The sequence below is a fragment of the Pithys albifrons genome, chromosome 11 (assembly GCF_047495875.1).
Source record: "Pithys albifrons albifrons isolate INPA30051 chromosome 11, PitAlb_v1, whole genome shotgun sequence".
Taxonomy (NCBI): domain Eukaryota; kingdom Metazoa; phylum Chordata; class Aves; order Passeriformes; family Thamnophilidae; genus Pithys; species Pithys albifrons.
In genome coordinates, this window is record NC_092468.1 from 2750055 (window position 1) to 2765135 (window position 15081).

At 55.0% G+C, this 15081-nt stretch overlaps 1 protein-coding gene across 1 annotated transcript; it reads right to left on the reverse strand.

The window, feature by feature from the left end:
* Positions 1–335: 335 nt before the first annotated feature.
* Positions 336–14331, reverse strand: SENP2 (SUMO specific peptidase 2). The gene is made up of 17 exons (XM_071566780.1): positions 14233–14331; positions 11923–11978; positions 11184–11317; positions 10940–11012; positions 9340–9418; positions 8639–8777; positions 8409–8512; positions 7915–8030; positions 7276–7333; positions 4987–5050; positions 4709–4852; positions 4435–4566; positions 3871–4074; positions 3683–3762; positions 1633–1717; positions 1332–1427; positions 336–543 (listed from the first exon to the last, which is right to left on the reverse strand). The coding sequence occupies exons 1-17, from the start codon at positions 14322–14324 to the stop codon at positions 481–483; spliced, it is 1719 nt and encodes a 572-aa protein (XP_071422881.1). The 5' UTR covers positions 14325–14331; the 3' UTR covers positions 336–480.
* Positions 14332–15081: the final 750 nt, after the last annotated feature.

The following is a 15081-nucleotide window of genomic DNA, read 5'->3' on the forward strand; positions in this document are numbered from 1 at the left end:
GAAGGGGGAGAACCAAAGGGAAGGGGAAAAGACACCTAAAACATTCACAGCTCTTGTGCCCTTGTGCTCCCATCTTCCACATCCTCAGGGAAGATAATTATCCCTGATTAATTATCTGTAAGGACAAAGTGACCCTTTGGAATTGCTCTCCCAGTGGAGTGTGTGGCAGATTGAGCCACCCAGTGTGAAAGCAAAGTGGATAAACCCCCCATGGCTCTTCCAGGAGGGTGGATCTCTGGGCAAGGAGCAGCACAGGGATGTCCCCAGAGCCCAGGAGAGGAGACACCCCCTCTTTCTTCTTCAGAGCTAAAAACCACATGGAGACACCAAACGGGTTTTCAATTAAAAAATAAATTACTCTAATTTATTAACAAATTCTCTTCCAATAAGGCTCTTACATAAATTAAATATTTTATCTTAACAGTAAGAAATAAATACTTCTCTTTTTTACAGAACAGTGTTTTTCTAACAGTGCATGTGTCACAGCAGCTGCTGATGAAGTATTTCCCACACCATCTTCCTGCGGAAGTAAGGCATGTGTTCCTGGGGAAGAAAGGGGAAAAAAGCCATGAAATAGGGCAGAAAGAGGCAGAGAAGCTCCAGGAACACCCAGGGAATCCTTGAATGGAAGTTGCTTTTGAGAACCATCAGCACCTGCAGAGTGGTCCTGAGGAAGGAGAAGCTCGGGATCCTAAACCCAGCAAACCACAGGGACATCCTTCCATGCCCCTGGAGCTGGAGGAGGGGGTTGTAGAATCACAGGACTGTCAAGACCATTTCATTCCACTCCCCTGTCATGGGCAGGGTCACCTTCCACTAGACCAGGTTGCTCAGAGCCTCTTTCTTCCCTGATGTGGGTTTGTCCCTCATGGCACACGTGAGCTCCAGGCAAGGAGTGCCTGGGGCAGGATGCTGGTTAGGGATGTTTTCCATTGTATCCCCCCAAAAAGGACCTTTGTGCTTCCTCTGTGCCACCTACAAGGTGGGTTTTACACAAGGGTGACATGAACAAAGCCACATTTTCTCTAAAGGATGTTTGTTCAAGGCCAGCACATTGGAAAATAACCAGTGTGTGAACTGCTCCATGTGGGAAACCTGTTTCTCCAAGGGCTACAAAAGCCAGGTCTGCCAAACCTCTGGCTGCAGCATCTTGGGGTTGGAATGAGATGGGCTTTAAGGTCCCTTCCAACCCAAACCCCTCTGGGATTCCATGATTCCATGATCTCCCAAGAAGCAGATGTGAGGAACAAACCCTCAGCCCCTGCCCAGCTACTGTGGAACTTCCCCACCTCTCCTATCCATACAGGAAAGTTGTTTGCAACTTCCCTCACCTGTGTGAAGGTGATGGGCTTGTCTCTGGAGATGGAATCAGCGAATTTGCAAACAAAAACCCCACAGTCACTTCCATTAGTTTGTTGAGGGATTTCCTGAGGAACACAAAAGAGATGGAGAATTTTTATCTGTCTTAGAAGAAGCAACAATTTGGTCATAGCACACGTTACCCACACCACCAACTCCTGAAAATCTGCTTTTCCATAATCCATTCACCTCTCCTGAACCCAAGGAACAGCCCCAGTTAATCCTTGGACAGTGTTAACCCTCCCCATCCCATCCCAGGTGTTGCTCACACACCGAAGGGCTCATGCTGCGAAGAGTCCACTCCGAGGCACTCAGTTCCAGGTTCCTCTTTGCCTTGCTCTCCTCTTGCAGGTATTGCCTGTTTAAAACAACACAAAATCCCCTTTCATCTCCCTGCCTTGGGGCAACAAAAAGAAACCTGACAGATGAACAGCAGTGGAACATCAGAGGATCCTTCACAGCAGTGGATTTAAGGAATGTGGAGGAAATATCCCAATGTTAAATGTAGAGGCAGAGTGAGAAGCTGTGAGGGGGTTCCCCAAGGCTCAGTAATGGCCAGTCCTGTTTAATTAATCTTTATCCATGACCTGGATGAAGGGATCATGGGAACTGTCAATTTGTAGACAACACCAAGTTGGATGGGATATGGATCCAGTGGAGGGCAGGAAGGCTTTGCTGGGATATGGAGCCAGTGGAGGGCAGGAAGGCTTTGCTGGGATATGGAGCCAGTGGAGGGCAGGAAGGCTTTGCTGGGATATGGAGCCAGTGGAGGGCAGGAAGGCTTTGCTGGGATATGGAGCCAGTGGAGGGCAGGAAGGCTTTGCTGGGATATGGAGCCAGTGGAGGGCAGGAAGGCTTTGCTGGGATATGGAGCCAGTGGAGGGCAGGAAGGCTTTGCTGGGATATGGAGCCAGTGGAGGGCAGGAAGGCTTTGCTGGGATATGGAGCCAGTGGAGGGCAGGAAGGCTTTGCTGGGATATGGAGCCAGCGGAGGGCAGGAAGGCTTTGCTGGGATATGGATCCAGTGGAGGGCAGGAAGGCTTTGCTGGGATATGGAGCCAGCGGAGGGCAGGAAGGCTTTGCTGGGATATGGAGCCAGCGGAGGGGGCAGGAAGGCTTTGCTGGGATATGGAGCCAGCGGAGGGCAGGAAGGCTTTGCTGGGATATGGAGCCAGCGGAGGGCAGGAAGGCTTTGCTGGGATATGGAGCCAGTGGAGGGCAGGAAGGCTTTGCTGGGATATGGAGCCAGTGGAGGGCAGGAAGGCTTTGCTGGGATATGGAGCCAGTGGAGGGCAGGAAGGTTTGCAGAGGGATCAGGACAGGCTGGATCCATGGGCTGAGGCCAACGGTGTGAAATTCAGCAAGGCCAAGTGTGCCAAGTCCATGTGGGTCACAACCACCCCCTGCAGTGCTCCAGGTTTGGGGTAGAGCAGTTGGAAAGCTGGGAAAGGCCCTGGGGGTGCTGTGACAGCAGCTGGACACGAGCCCAGGTGTGCCCAGGTGGACAAGGGGCTGATGGCCCCTGGGCTGTGCCAGCCATGGGGTGTGACAGTCCCAGGGCAGTGCCAGTCCCTGTGCTGGGCATGGCTGAAGCCTCTGGAGGGCTGTGCCCAGTGCTGGGACCCTCAGTTCAGGAGGGCATTGAGGGGGTGGAGCGTGTGCAGGGCAGGGAATGAAGCTGGGAAGGGGCTGGAGCAGCAGCTGAGGGAGCTGGGGGGGCTCAGCCTGGAGAAAAGGAGGCTCAGGGGGGACCTTCTGGCTCTGCAATCCCTGCCAGGAGGGGGGAGCCAGGGAGGATCAGGCTCTGCTCCAGGAACAGGGACGGGAGGAGAGGGCACGGCCTCAGGCTGGGCCAGGGGAGGGGCAGGGGGCACAGCAGGAGGAATTTCTCCATGGAAAGGGTGGTCAGGCACTGGAAGGGGTTGCCTAGGGAGGTTTGGAGTGCCCAGCCCTGGAGGTGCCCAAGGCAGGGCTGGCCGTGGCACTGAGTGCTCTGGGCTTGGGGACAAGGTGGGCATCGGGCACAGGGTGGGCTTGGTGATCCTGGAGCTCTTTTCCAACCTCTGTGGTTTGTCCCTGAGGGGTTGCTCTCCTTCTCTTGCTCTAAAAACATGCTGGATTAAGGGGTTTCACTGGCAAAGACCTGCAAGGATGTACAGGACCCATGAAAAGCTGTTCCTGTTCCACTCCAGGTGATTTAAAACACTGAGCAGAACAGCAGAGGTACAAAGTGAGGAGCTGCCTGTGACAGGGCAGGAACAGCTCAGCTGGGGAGGGAAAAAGGCCTCAGAACCATCAAAAGGATAAGAAAGCAGCTACTCACAACAGGGTTGTACAAATGTCATCTCCTTTCTGTCCCAAGGAATCAAAGTATCTGATGGTTTTCTTTCTGACATCTATGACCTGTGATTAAAAGGTGACTGTTGGACACAGCACATCCTAAACCCTAAAGGACTTTTCTTGGTAGTTCTGTTCCTCCCATGCCCTAAATAAAAGGCCAGTTTGACCCACCAGCAATGTCCAGTGCACTCTGAGGTGGATGGGCACCAGGATGAGATCCTGTCTGAAGAGATCCACACCTCTGGTCCATCTCCTCACTGCCCTGTAGCCTCCAGAACACAGTTTGGGATAAAAGAAGGTACTAAAAGCATGGAGTGCTGGATATCCTTCCCTCTTACTTCTTTCCATCAGAAGGTTCATGTAGAAATTGATGACCTGGACCAGGGAGAGGGAAGGTGAGATGTAAGAGAAGACAGTAACTTACCAAATGAAAAAGGCATCAGACTGTCTTTGAGTACACAACTGGGAGAATCCCAGTTGCTCTGAGAATGTTACACTGCCTGACCTGTGCTGTTGGATAGAAGCACCTGCAGCCATTCCAGCAATCCAGCCTGACTGCTGGGAGCTGCCTAACCCAAGGAGAGGAACCTCCAGAAACACCAGAGCCCTGAGCACCCAAAGCAAGGGCTGTACAGCTCTCTCTGGGCTCTGCAGTGGAGCTCAGCAGAGGCTGCTGCTCCCAGGGCAGGGCATTCCCAGGGAAGGGCTGGCTCAGTGTCCCTGAGCTCCCTGTACCTCGTCGTTGAGCCAGCGCAGGTGGTGCAGGGTGCAGATGTCCTCACGGGTGACCTTCAGCTTGAAGGCACTGCTCAGGATCTCCCCAGGCTCCCCTTTGCCCAGGGCAGCAGAGATCTCCTTCTCCATGGCCTGGAATGGACAATCCAATGGGAAACACCCGTGAGACAGGACAGTAACCTCAACCAAGCTGTGAGTGCAGCTCAGGTGCCAGAGCAGTGGGCACTGCCCGGCATCTGCCATGTCAGCAGCAGCTCTGGGCTGCTGTTGGTACCTCTGTGAGTGGAGCAAAGTCTTCCGCTGGCTTTTCTGAGCGTGGAGATGGCTCTTTGTTCACAAAAAAGAAGTCTTGGGGCAGAACAGGCTTCACATGGAATTGGAATAACATCTCTTGGGACACTTCAGCTCCAGGCTGGCCCTGTTGGACAAAAGGACATGAGGTTACAGAGCAAGCTCAGGGGTTTTGGGGGGACAGGGCAGAAAATCCTGCCTGTGTGTCAGACTGGGAGGGGGTTTGTACCCACAGTGAATTAATGCCTAGTTCAAGCTTACCACTGCACCAGGTTGTTTCCCTGGTATCCCCTGTCCATGAGAGTTTTCTGGTGGTGTGCAGTAGCTGAGAGGAGAGAAGAGAGAGAGAGATGTGAGCTGGGTATCCACACTGCCCCATGAAGTTCTCAGGAATTCACCTTCTGGGCAAGAAATGCTTTTTCAAGGCTGATTCTGCCACACAACAACGTGATTTTCCTGCCCCCATTCCTTTTGTAGCAGCAAACCTGGGAGAGGTGAAGAGCTGGAAACTTTAACAACTTTATTCCACCTACAGGTGCCAAACTCCCTTTGTTTCTCACTTTCATTCTCCAGAAAACAGGAGCAACCAGCACTTCTGGTGACAAATCCCACGTGCCAGGTGTTCACTGCCAGGTGGAACAGGAACATCTGCACCTGTCCTTGCAGCCAATGCAGTTGTTTTCTGGGAACTAAGAGCAGCACATGGAATTGGGGGGCAATGGGACAGCTATGGAGGGTTTACTTGCCTTCTCTGGTCAAGAGAGGGACTATCCCCCTTGGGAGGGGATGAGCACTAAAACCACACAGACTTTAAGAGCAAACACACAGACACTAAAGTTGGCCAAAGATGTCCCACTGTCACCAAACCATCTCCTTTTCCAAGAGGGAGACCTATAACAGACTCTGCTGGTGTCCTACACTCACTGTGCTTTAAAGGCCCATGGTGAGAGACATCACAGGCCTTCTCAAATGACTTCATTTCAGAGCTAAATCTGAGAGAATGGACAAGCAAATGTCTCTTTGACTCAAGCCCATCACACTCTACCAGTGACTTCCTTCCCTCCCCTCAGGCTCAGGGAAAGCAGTGAGTGTTTAACACAGGATGTGCTGCACAGCTCAATAAAATCCTTCTGTCTAAGGGGGGAGAAGAATAGGGACAAAACTACCTAAAACCAGGACTGCCAAGGCTGAACCTCTCTCTGCTTTCTCCTCTCTCATGCAAGGGCAGGGCGAGATGATCCCAGTGCCAAAGCAAACCCCTCCCTGGAGCTGCAGCCCCAAGTCCCCTTCCCTCCACAACACAAAGCCACCAGCACTCCCAGTCCTGCCACCGGCCCCTCCCAGTCCTGCCACCGGCCCCTCCCAGTCCTGCCACCGGCCCCTCCCAGTCCTGCCACCAGCCCTGCCACCGGCCCCTCCCGGTCCTGCCACCGGCCCCTCCCGGTCCTGCCACCGGCCCCTCCCGGTCCTGCCACCGGCCCTGCCACCAGCCCTCCCAGTCCTGCCACCGGCCCCTCCCGGTCCTGCCACCGGCCCTGCCACCAGCCCCTCCCGGTCCTGCCACCGGCCCTGCCACCAGCCCCTCCCAGTCCTGCCACCAGCCCTGCCACCAGCCCTGCCACCAGCCCCTCCCAGTCCTGCCACCGGCCCTGCCACCAGCCCCTCCCGGTCCTGCCACCGGCCCCTCCCGGTCCTGCCACCGGCCCCTCCCGGTCCTGCCACCGGCCCCTCCCCGGTCCTGCCACCGGCCCTCCCCGGTCCTGCCACCGGCCCTCCCCGGTCCTGCCACCGGCCCTGCCACCAGCCCCTCCCGGTCCTGCCACCGGCCCTGCCACCAGCCCCTCCCGGTCCTGCCACCAGCCCCTCCCGGTCCTGCCACCAGCCCCTCCCGGTCCCGCCACCGGCCCTGCCACCGGCCCCTCCCAGTCCTGCCACCGGCCCCTCCCAGTCCTGCCACCGGCCCCTCCCAGTCCTGCCACCGGCCCCTCCCAGTCCTGCCACCGGCCCCTCCCAGTCCTGCCACCGGCCCCTCCCAGTCCTGCCACCGGTCCTGCCACCAGCCCTCCCAGTTCTACCACCGGCCCCACCCAGTCCTGCCACCAAGGAGTCCACTGGCCCCTGGAGAGAGAGAACCTGACTGCACAAACCCTTTTCTGCCTCCTGTTCAAACCCTGCAGCCACAAAAACTGCCTCAGTCCCTCGAGGCTTTACAAGCTCCCTAATCCTCATGTCTCAGGATCCAGAGGAAATGCAGATCCAGCTCATTAATGGTTTGGCACAAGGACACTCAGGGGCAAAAAGGGACTCTGCAAACCCAAGGGCAACTTGGTGCAGCCACCACTGTCACCCCCACTGGGTTCCTCCTCCCAGAGAGGAGCAGCTCTGGCAGGGGAGCTGTATTTGAGGGACAACTGGCTTTGAGCAGTTCCATAAACCAGCTGCTCCTCTCCCCCAGCCCTGGGATGATGGACTGGACTGGTCTCCTGGAGAAGGAGAGTCATGTCCACACAGCCACAAGGAACAAGTACCATGATTAAAAGCCACCCTTACCCGATCATGACACCCCTCTGAGCCAACTGGGAGCTGAAAACGTCTCCACGTTTGACACCTGCACAGAAAAGCAGCAAAATGACAACAAGAAATTGACTTTCCATTCCAGCAGCTCTTGGTTTCTGGGTGACAACACAAAAACTCTTGACTGATGGCTGCATGGTTAGAAGTTCAGACTCTGGCACCTGCTCAGAAATCCTTCCAAACCCTCTATGATTTCAGATGTGTAAAAAGAAGTGATGTAACAATATTGAAATAATGAACAGGGGGCAAAACCCCACCTGGGACAGTATTAAGTATATATGCCATTAGTTCCCTTGGTTTGGAAGCTCTGCTATCATAGAAATAACCCTGTCTAGCACTCAAATGGATTAAAGAGCAGCATCTGAGGGTGCAGAGTCCCCCATTCCCCTCCCCTGACACCAAACCCAGGCACTACAACCCTCTGTGCACACCAGAGGGTCACACCTGCAGCCACAACCAGCACTGCTACAGTCATGGCTCAAATACCATTTTAAACCAATTGTTTCCCTCCAGTAAAACCCTCACAAACCCAGTTTAGCCAATAACTAGCTATGGGTTAGGAGAAGGGGAGGACATGCCCTGTTTGGGTTGGAAGTCTATCAGCAAAGACCAGACCTGACTCCTGGGGACACTCACTGGCCCTTTGTGCCACACAGGAATAGACATCCCTGGATTTCTGTCCTTTCAGGTGACTCCCAGTCACCACTGGCTCCTTGGAGTTGGTTTGAACCCTTTGGAGAAGCATTAAAAAGAAAAAAAAAGACAGAGAAGAATCAGAGTTTTCACAAGTGATTTGCTACCAGTGCACAACAATTGACAAGAGAGGACACAGGTGGTTTGTACACAACAGTCTCAGCTACAGTTGGAAGCCACAGCTAAAGCTACACAAGGTCAAATTAGGCTGTTTAACCCCTGTCACTGGCTCCATGACCACCTGGAAAGGGCATTTCCATGAGTTTCCATCCAGGCAGAGTGAATATAAAAGAGTCCCATTTCCATCTCCACTATTTCAAGAGCCCCTTTGGTTCTGTGCAGAGCCCCGAGGGCAGGAAAGGCCAATTCCCCTCCCCTTCCATCTACCACAAAGTAGTTATTTGGCTTAGAATTACCTGCTGAAACCTGCTGGCTGTGGAGAACTGAGGGCTCCAGAGTATTTTGCCTTGAACATCCTCAGGATCTCTCTGTATTTCTGGCTTTCTCCTCGTCGAACATCCTGACAGAGGGGAAGGAAAAAAATCCTCAGCAGGAATTCCCACCCCTTTTTTTTTTGTCTCAGCCTCACTGGGGAGGAACCACAGAGCTGTTTCACCCCCAGGGAGCTCCTTTCTGCCCAGATTACCTCCTCAGCAGCACACAGGGGCCTCCCTGGGCTGTTGGCTCCTGAAGAGGGCCCTGGCATGGGGAGCTCCTTGATGGGGGGCCTGGGGGTGACAGGGCTGTCTGGAGCAGGTTGGATGTGGTGATTATTCTTGTTCAGGCTAAAAACAGCAACAGAGAAGGAACTGTATGGAAAGAACACTCAAACCTCCTGATTGATTCATTAGATTTGAATTAGCACCTCCTGACTCAAGCAGGGGCACCCACAGCAGGCTGCCCAGAGCCTTGTCCTGGTGGGTTTTCCAACATCTCCATGGACAGAGTCCACCACTCTCAGAGTGAAAAAAATGTTTCCCAATGAAATTCTCTAGTTTTTTGTTGGGGTTTTTTTATGGCTGTGAGTTTTTCTGTTTGCATTCCTGGTCTCAGCCTCTTCCCAAGTTCAACACTTGCTCCTGCTACAGGAGGGGGAAGTGTTGAACTTGTTCATCTTTCTCAGATCTCCTGTGCCAATGAACTATCTGGATTTAAAGAGCAAATTTAAAGTTGGTTAAAGGCAAAAAAAAAAACCCAACCCACAGCTGGAGATCTCCCTTAGCACAGAACACCTTGGAAAAATACTGCTCTGTGGACACAAACACAACAGAGGGGAAAGTTCAGGGGTGAAGTGAAAGACAAAAAAGCCTCCAGGGAAGAAGTGAAAGGCACCAGAAGGATTTTTACCTCAGATATGGAAGCCCCTTGTAGGGAAGGGCCAGTGTGTCCCTACTCAAGCACGTGTCGGTGTCACAAGGCATTTTAGCTACAAGAGAAGAGCACAAACCATCAGCAACTGTCCAAGGAAACTGGGGGTGGAGGAGCTTCCAAGAGCTTCACCAAAGACAAATTACTCTCATTTTCTCCCTCATGTCCTCATACTATTTGGGTTAAGTTGCCTCAGGATGATTTCAGATTGGCAGCTACACAATGTTGCCATCCTAAATCTGAATAAAAAAGGGTTATGAGGCTTCTACTACTGCCAAAACTAACTAAACTTGGTACTGAACAAATCCCCTTCTGGTAAATAACAGTGGGAAGGGAGTGAAGGCAACAGAGCTGCATCCCAGGCAGCTCCTGCACAGAGATGCCAGGATGAATCACACAACAGCCCTGAAAAGGATCTCAGGGATGAGCAAATCCAACTCCTGGCCCTGCACAGACACTCCAACAACCCCAGCCTGCTGTGCCAATGCTCCTGGAGCTCTGGGGCTGTGCCCACTGTCCAACTCCTGGCCCTGCACAGACACCCCAACAACCCCAGCCTGCTGTGCCAATGCTCCTGGAGCTCTGGGGCTGTGCCCACTGTCCAACTCCTGGCCCTGCACAGACACCCCAACAATCCCAGCCTGCTGTGCCAATGCTCCTGGAGCTCTGGCAGCTTTGGGGCTGTGCCCACTGTCCAACTCCTGGCCCTGCACAGACACCCCAACAACCCCAGCCTGCTGTGCCAATGCTCCTGGAGCTCTGGGGCTGTGCCCACTGTCCAACTCCTGGCCCTGCACAGACACCCCAACAATCCCAGCCTGCTGTGCCAATGCTCCTGGAGCTCTGGGGCTATGCCCACTGTCCAACTCCTGGCCCTGCACAGACACCCCAACAATCCCAGCCTGCTGTGCCAATGCTCCTGGAGCTCTGGCAGCTTTGGGGCTGTGCCCACTGTCCAACTCCTGGCCCTGCACAGACACCCCAACAACCCCAGCCTGCTGTGCCAATGCTCCTGGAGCTCTGGGGCTGTGCCCACTGTCCAACTCCTGGCCCTGCACAGACACCCCAACAAACCCAGCCTGCTGTGCCAATGCTCCTGGAGCTCTGGCAGCTTTGGGGCTGTGCCCACTGTCCAACTCCTGGCCCTGCACAGACACCCCAACAATCTCAGCCTGCTGTGCCAATGCTCCTGGAGCTCTGGGGCTGTGCCCACTGTCCAACTCCTGGCCCTGCACAGACACCCCAACAATCCCAGCCTGCTGTGCCAATGCTCCTGGAGCTCTGGGGCTGTGCCCACTGTCCAACTCCTGGCCCTGCACAGACACCCCAACAATCCCAGCCTGCTGTGCCAATGCTCCTGGAGCTCTGGCAGCTCTGGGGCTGTGCCCACTGCCCTCCTGGGGAGCCTGTTCCCAGCCCTGACCCCCATCCAGAAGCACTACCAGGATGCAGGGAAGAAGCAGAGCTCCCACTCAGCATTCCTGGATATTGTGCCCTCAGTGAGTCCCTAAGCTTGGGGCAGAACTGCACAGGGCAGCAGGACACAAAAATGAGTGAAGAACTTGCTGTCCAGCCTTACCAACTTCTACTTTGTCCTCATCTGCCACACAGTCTGTTGGCTTTTCAAGTGAAGAGTCAGAAGCGGTCTGAGCCTGAAATAAAAGCAAACCCAAGCACCAGAGTGAGTATAACCTGAGCCTGAATCCAAGCAAAGCTCAGCTTCCCAAAATCCTGACTCAGGGCCCAGGGCTTGCTGGCTGAGGTTGCAGCAGGAGCTCTGAGAGAATCCCCTTTGTGAAACAGGCCACCAAATCTTTGCTCACCCCTTCTCCAGGCTCAGGGAGAGAAGTGGCATCACTACCTGATGCCTCCTGGCACCCACTTGTTGCTTCAGGTGGCAACTGGGTGGCCACAGAAACCTCCTTGAGTCTCTTGTCAGCCTCACAGACAAGGCATTCTGAAAAAAAAACAAAAAACAAAACATACCACCAGGCCATGAAAGGACAACTGCAAATCAGGATTCCTGCCCATCCAAGCCCAGCTCCTCCACCCCACCTGGGCAGGGAACTCGTTCCAACCACACCCCCCCAGCCCCTCCCACACCAGGGGCAGCAGCAGTGCCAGGAAGGGGCTGGGAAGCTCCACATTCCCTGTGGGACAGGAACAGCTTGGATCTAAAACAGCCTTTGTGCTGCCCTGCAGGGCTCAGTGCCAGGGAGAGCTGGGACACCCCGTGCCACAGCCAGGAGTTATCCCTGCTGCAAATACATGGAAAAGCTGTTCCCTCATTCTCCCTTCCCCAGGCCACATCCTCTCACCCTCTGGTTGGAAAAGCCCTCGAAGATCCTCAACTCCCAGCACTGCCAAGGCCACCCCTTTAGCCACATCCACGGGGAGCTGAACACCCCCCAGGCCCCACAGAGACCCCCTGAGGCCACAGAAAGGGCTGGGAAATCCACAGTTTCAGCAGCAAGGCTGAAATCCCAAAGCCAGAGCTCCCCAAGGAACCCCAAATCCCAGGAAAACCAGGCCCACCAACCCCTCTGGGAGGTGCAGCAATACCTGTTTTCTGCTTCTTCGCAGGAACCTCGTCAGGATCTGTCACAGGTGAAGGATCTCTGAGGGAGGAACAGGCACAACAGTGTTTGGCAACCACAGCTCAGCTCCCAGCAGGTCAAATTCCCTTCCCACATCCCAGGGATCTCCCCTGGGGTCACCTCCCAGAGAGTTAATCATCCCACTAAGCCACAGCAAGCTTTGTTTCTCTTTCTGTCAATGCTTCCTGGTGTTTCAGGTGCCTTCCTATCACCAAAAAAAGTCCTTAAAATGGAGCATTTCCTGCTTTCCTGGAGCTGAGCAGCATTCCAGAGGTCACCAAACCATCCAGGTGAGCTGAGTTACAAAGGAAAGTTAAAGTGGGACAGGAAATAAAAGGTGGGAAAGCAGCAACTCCAAAGCTGGAGCCACTTCAGGAACCTGAGTCAGTGCTTGGGAACGAGTCCCTGAAACAATGCCCAGCCTCACCCTTTCCCAGAGGCCTAAATCCAAGGATTCTCACAGCTGATACCACGAGAAATCCAGCAAACCCTTTTCCTTAAGGAACAGAACACAAAGGATGCTCCTATTTATTTTTTCCCCCAAGAGCTCATTCCTCCTGAGCTGCTCCGGGGTGGAAACCACTCGTGGCATTCCCTCTGGAATGGGACACCAAGCAGAGCCTCCTGGAGCGAGTTTGTCCCAGGGGGAGCCACCACAGTGCCCAGAGCACAGCATGGAATCCACACATTCCCTGTGTTCCCAGCAGGGCTGGCTCAGCCATGGGCTCTGGGAGGGCAGCTCCCGTTTATCCGGCCACATTCCATGGCTTCCCTCCCTCCAGCACATCCCTGGAGCCATAAACACCCTCCCTGCCCCTCCAGCTCCCACCCTGCTCCTTCCCCAGCTCCCACCAGGCAGATGGGAAGGAAGGAGGGGCTGCTTGGCCAAGGGATTTATCGGGAATAGCCGGGACCCACAAGCACCTGGGAGTTACCGGGAATATCTGGGGCTCATAATCACTTCAGCTCGTGGGATTTACCGGGAATATCCAGGACCCACAAGCACCTCGGCAGCTGGGATTTATTGGGAATAGCCGGGACCCACAAGCACCTCCGCAGCTGGGATTTATTGGGAATATCTGGGACCCACAAGCACCTTGTTATCTGGGATTTACCAGGAAAATCTGGGACTCATAATCACTTCAGCTCGTGGGATTTATCGGGAATATCCAGGACCCACAAGCACCTCCGCAGCTGGGATTTATTGGGAATAGCCGGGACCCACAAGCACCTCGGCAGCTGGGATTTACTGGGAATAGCCGGGACCCACAAGCACCTCGGCACTTGGGATTTATTGGGAATATCTGGGACCTGCAACCACCTTAGTATCTGGGATTTATTGGGAATATCTGGGCCCCCACAAACACCTTGTTATCTGGGATTTATTGGGAATATCTGGGGCTCATAATCACTTCAGCTCGTGGGATTTACCGGGAATATCTGAGACCCACAACCACCTCGACACCTGGGATTTATCGGGAATATTCATGAGCCACAAGCACCTCGGCAGCTGGGATTTATTGGGAATATCTGGGACCCGCAACCACCTTGTTATCTGGGATTTACCAGGAATATCTGGGACTCATAATCACTTCAGCACGTGGGATTTATTGGGAATATCCAGGACCCACAAGCACCTCGGCACCTGGGATTTATTGGGAATATCCAGGACCCACAAGCACCTCGGCACCTGGGATTTATTGGGAATATCTGGGACCCACAAGCACCTTGGCAGCTGGGATTTACCAGGAATATCTGGGGCTCATAATCACTTCAGCACGTGGGATTTATCGGGAATATCCAGGACCCACAACCACCTCGGCACCTGGGATTTATCAGGAATATTCGTGAGCCACAAGCACCTTGTTATCTGGGATTTACCGGGAATATCTGGGGCTCATAATCACTTCAGATCGTGGGATTTACCGGGAATATCCAGGACCCACAAGCACCTCGGCACTTGGGATTTATGGGGAATATCCAGGACCCACAAGCACCTTGTTATCTGGGATTTATCGGCAATATCTGGGACCCACAAGCACCTTGTTATCTGGGATTTACCGGGAATATCTGGGACTCATAATCACTTCAGCTCGTGGGATTCACCGGGAATATCCAGGACCCACAACCACCTCGACACCTGGGATTTATGGGGAATATTCGAGACCCACGATCACCGCGACCCCCGGGGGCTGTTTTTATGGATTTCTGGCGAACATGTGGGACCCTCCCCCGGGGTTCCAGCATCAGGCGGGGGGCCGGGCCGAGGGCTGACCTGGGGGGCGGCCTCTTTGCGGGCGGCGGTGGCGGGTCCGGGCTGGCGGCGGCGCGGAGGGCGCGGAGGGCCCCGAGCAGCCATTGGTACATGGGCCGCGCGCCGCGCCGGAAGTGCGTGCCGCCCGCGCACCGCCCACCGCGGCCCTGGCCCCGCCCACCGCGCCCTGGCCACGCCCACCGCGGCCCTGGCCCCGCCCACCGCGGCCGTGGTCACGCCCACCGCGGCCCTGGTCACGCCCACCGCGGCCCTGGTCACGCCCACCACGACATTGACCACGCCCACTGCACACAAGGCATGCACAGGGCATCCCATGGCAGCACAAAGGCCACGCCCACTGCGTGCAAGGCCACGCCCACCAGGGTCATGACCACGCTCACTGAGCACACGGCATGGACAGGGCATCCCATGGCAGCACAAAGGCCACGCCCACCTTGCGCAAGGTCACGCCCACTGAACACACCGCCGAGGCCATCGGGCTACGAGGACACGCCCATCGTGCCCCGGAGTCCCGCCCACCGCGGCACTGACCACGCCCATCGCGACACTGACCACGCCCACTGCACACAAGGCATGCACAGGGCATCCCATGGCACCACAAAGGCCACGCCCACTGTGCGCAAGGCCACGCCCACTGAACACACCGCCGAGCCCATCGGGCTGCGAGGACACGCCCACGGCGGCAGTGGCCCCGCCCACCACGGCCATGACCACGCCCACTGCACACAAGGCATGCACAAGGCATCCCATGGCACCACAAAGGCCACGCCCACTGTGCTCAGGGCCGTGCCCATCGCAGCACAAAGGACACGCCCACAAAGATAAAAGGACACGCCCACCGCGATTGAA

What these genes read in the sequence shown, in the direction of transcription:
- SENP2 (XM_071566780.1), bottom strand. Translation starts at nt 14,324, where the DNA reads ATGTACCAATGGCTGCTCGGGGCCCTCCGCGCCCTCCGCGCCGCCGCC. An exon ending in GCAAAGAGGCCGCCCCCCAG is followed by an intron (nt 11,979 to 14,232) that starts GTCAGCCCTCGG and finishes TTCCTCCCTCAG; the next exon opens with AGATCCTTCACCTGTGACAG. An exon ending in TGAGGACAAAGTAGAAGTTG is followed by an intron (nt 9,419 to 10,939) that starts GTAAGGCTGGAC and finishes CTTCTCTTGTAG; the next exon opens with CTAAAATGCCTTGTGACACC.